This window comes from Leptinotarsa decemlineata, unplaced genomic scaffold (assembly GCF_025532065.1).
Source record: "Leptinotarsa decemlineata unplaced genomic scaffold, Ldec_3_MD MMD2_tig00026294_RagTag_RagTag, whole genome shotgun sequence".
NCBI classification, from domain to species: Eukaryota; Metazoa; Arthropoda; class Insecta; order Coleoptera; family Chrysomelidae; genus Leptinotarsa; species Leptinotarsa decemlineata.
The window spans coordinates 7,873,811-7,877,348 of NW_027412674.1; the positions used below are offsets into that span (position 1 = coordinate 7,873,811).

General features: G+C 31.7%; 1 protein-coding gene across 1 annotated transcript; it reads right to left on the reverse strand.

Annotated features, from left to right (window-relative positions):
• Window positions 1-224: 224 nt before the first annotated feature.
• Window positions 225-3,270, reverse strand: SelT (Selenoprotein T). The gene is made up of 3 exons (XM_023165002.2): window positions 3,009-3,270; window positions 2,820-2,949; window positions 225-626 (listed from the first exon to the last, which is right to left on the reverse strand). Exons 1-3 carry the CDS (start codon window positions 3,158-3,160, stop codon window positions 309-311), a joined length of 600 nt encoding a protein of 199 aa, XP_023020770.1. The 5' UTR covers window positions 3,161-3,270; the 3' UTR covers window positions 225-308.
• Between the last annotated feature and the right edge of the window lie 268 nt (window positions 3,271-3,538).

Genomic DNA, 3,538 nt, shown 5'->3' on the forward strand with positions numbered 1-3,538 from the left:
TATTCATCATGCAGGCTATTACACCATTTTCAAAACTGAAAACTTGAAAATGGTGTAATAGCCGAAACTAGTCAACAATAAAGAAATATCGTGGAAAATAGACAAGAGTGTTTTTGTAGTGTATCCTCAGTGAACATGAATTTCCATAAAATAAACAAGTCGGCAATCAAAGAAGACAAACACTATTCTTCACACTTTGAGTTTCTTGAAAATAATTAAACGCGTATACTTAAACTTTTATTAAAATGTGTCTTATATTTTACAATGTACATTTATTACAGAAATTTTTTGAAATCTAGATTGCTAAATTATTTAGCAAAATTATTTAATTCTATCTTATTGCCAAATTGCATATGACTATCGATAATCTGAAATAATTCTGCAGGTTGCGGAATACGGCCCGTTTCTAATTTGGACCAAACTGGAACATCATTCAGTGTTATTTCGAATGCTCCAGACTGAATAAGCTGTCCTTCTATTATGTTGCTCAGAAAAAACAACATCATGCAGGCATATAATTTATTTTCTGTACACCACACCCACCAAGAAGGCCTTGGTTGATTGACATATTCAAAAATGTTGATACCACCCAGTATGCACAGAATAATAATCATCTTCAATCCTCCCTAAAATAAAAATATTATGAATTATATTAATTATAAACAATTTCAACTGTTATCAAAACTATATTTATAAAATTACTAAAAAATTTCATTATTAAACAGTGAACATAAAACAAAACAACAAAAAGTGTTATGAACAAATATTTTAAAAGACATAGAAGATATGAAACCTAAAAAAATAGATGAAATAATGTTGTTGTACTGCAGTTATTGGCTGAAACATACAGCGAATAAATCCTAAAATATCAATGTCTTTAAAAGGCGACTCAAGATTTTTCTATTGCAAAAAGCATACTACTCTGTGGATGAGTTTCTCCTTGAATTCTAATTTGATTGCAGCTTGTTAACTTTTTTGTTGTTTTGTGTTTTATATTGACTTTTTTATGTTTGTTTGACCTGTTGAATCAGCCATTATTTTATGATGGTGTTATGTTTTTTGTCTAACGTGATTGTGAAGGAAAACTGATTCAATAAATGTTTGATTGATTGATTGATTAATGAAATGTAATGTGCAAAAAATGTTCTCAGCAGCCACACAATCACTTTGGAATTTGACATTTATTTTCATGTCATAATTTAATGGTAATTCTGTTAATTAATCATGTGGCCAACTTAACAGGGTCTTTCATCATCCTCATTCTGTTTAATTCGAATATTTTGTAAGATCAAAAATGAGCCTAAAACACCCACTGTGTTCGAGAATTTCTCCAAAATAAATAACATCTGTGCTTGAGGTGACCACCTAAATATTCATTCCAACTAAGGATCAAAAAATTGTTCAATTTGGCAATTTGATAATGAAAAAGTTTATAATGAGTCTTAAATAACTGCAAACTCAGAATTTCTAGAAAGTGTGAAATCTCAATTTTTTTCTACCAGCTCAACTGTTAGCTAGTCTCAACTAAATGAACTAGTTTCTGGAGCATTATTGCGTCGCATCTACAAATCTCCAATCGCCTTATAAGACATTCTGATTATACTCAAACTCAATTTGTTTAATGATTTATACTTCTTTTTTAATACGAATAAAGTTAGCTTGCAATTCCACTTGAGTTTACACGACAGTAACGCTCGCCAGCAAGTGGAACAGGAAAAATCACGGTCTTCAGCGTGATCATTGTGAACGATTAGTGGAACGTATGGACTTTTTAGTGAAACTGTCAAGTTTTCAATTGTGAATAAAAATTCAGTAGGGAACAGAAAGAAGTTACAAAACAAAAGAGGCATGAACTCCCAAAGGAATAAGGCAAGGGGTCATCATAAGCGGAAAATAACTCATTAAAATTTTTCCCAATTTTCTTACAAGTGATATAGATGTTAATAACTGCTTTGATATTCTAAAGCTAACGCCTACCCCTCCTAAGGCGTTGAACCATGAGGGTTGAAAATAATCATTTAAAGTATCCCACTTGAAAATAAAATTGACCTGTCTTTTCATTTTTTCATATTATGTACTGGAAGGAAAATATTAAGGGTGGAAAGTTTTCGAATTGACACCCTGTATACAACTCTCCTTTGCGCCTCTAAAATGATTGAAACCGTTTCAAGAGACGAGAATTCTTCGCCAGCTTTTATATCCAAAGGAAGTGTAATTATGGCACCATGCAATGACTTGGATCGATCATAGGGAGACTTTGAAGTTTCCAACTGTTGATGTTGCTTTTGAGTTGCATAGATTACATTATATCTGGTAGCAGTCTGAATGAGCTGTTGTCCACCATAAAATTATATATAAACAGTTATATTTGTGAAAATCATTGATTTCCTTGTGAGTTTGAAAGGTGCAAACTTGGTCCATCATTCCTTAGATATGACGGTCATTTATCATGATTGGCATGTTTTTATATTTTAACCAAGAAAATACTACGATTTTGAAGAATATTTTTTTATTCAGTGGCATCTCAATAGGTAGTTCCCATAAAAGAAAAAAACATGTAATTAAACTTCATAGGAGGTTAGAAAGGCTAAATGATGCATTTCTGACGATTTGCACATTTTTCGTGACTCTAGCTGAGGATTTATACATCATTGTTGAATTTTGGCGTTCAAACATTGTTCCACATATCACAATTACATGCAAATTTTTATAGTTTACTTTTGTCTAAACAAACACTCAATCCAAAGTTTCAAAACTCATTTGGAGAGTGATTAACCGTTAACAATTCGCCTTCACATTTGCTTTGATATAGTACTTACCAACATTCTGGCTAATAACATATTCAATCCAGGAGGATCATAATTCATTCCATCAACAAGAATATAGGGGTACTTCTGATTTATAAGAGCAGAATATTGATCGAACATTTTCTTATAACCACATGAGTAGCTGGAAATATTTTAAAGTTAAGAGTTGGGATGTTGGGAAAAATACTATTTCCAACTTACCAATATAAGAATTTCATGGTTGGAGTACCAACATTTTGACTAAGCTTGGATAATGGTACATCTTCGGCTCGAGAACTACTGGATATAACTCCAAATAGTACTAGGAAAAAGATATAAGATGAAATTGTTAACTGTACTTTTGTGAGTCTCATTTTATTTTATTGCCTATTCAATTCCTGTAGAAAAACAAATTTCTCTATACATACAGACCAATCATCAACAACAATTTTATTTTTTAACACTTCATACAATGACATATGACATGACAGAACCACAGAAGAACAAGAGTTGATTTCCTCGAAGTTTATGTTTCGTATTGGTCGTGTTTTAAGATTTTGAACCAAGCGACTGCCATTTAATTTACTAATTAACTTTTGTGAAATTTACCCCAACAATCCTTTTATATTTCGTAAGTGAAGATTTGAATCCTATTGGAGTAGAGATGGGTCAGTATTTGTAGAAAAGAATTCTGGACCGCGATTTTATGATACCGTACTGTCTTGGTTTTCAAGAATGATACATGACGGTAT

Coding starts and splice junctions, on each gene's coding strand:
- SelT (XM_023165002.2), bottom strand. CDS start 3,160: ATGAGACTCACAAAAGTACAGTTAACAATTTCATCTTATATCTTTTTC. Junction 2,950..3,008: donor ACCATGAAATTCTTATATTG/GTAAGTTGGAAA, acceptor AAATATTTCCAG/CTACTCATGTGGTTATAAGA. Junction 627..2,819: donor TGTTATTAGCCAGAATGTTG/GTAAGTACTATA, acceptor TTTTTATTTTAG/GGAGGATTGAAGATGATTAT.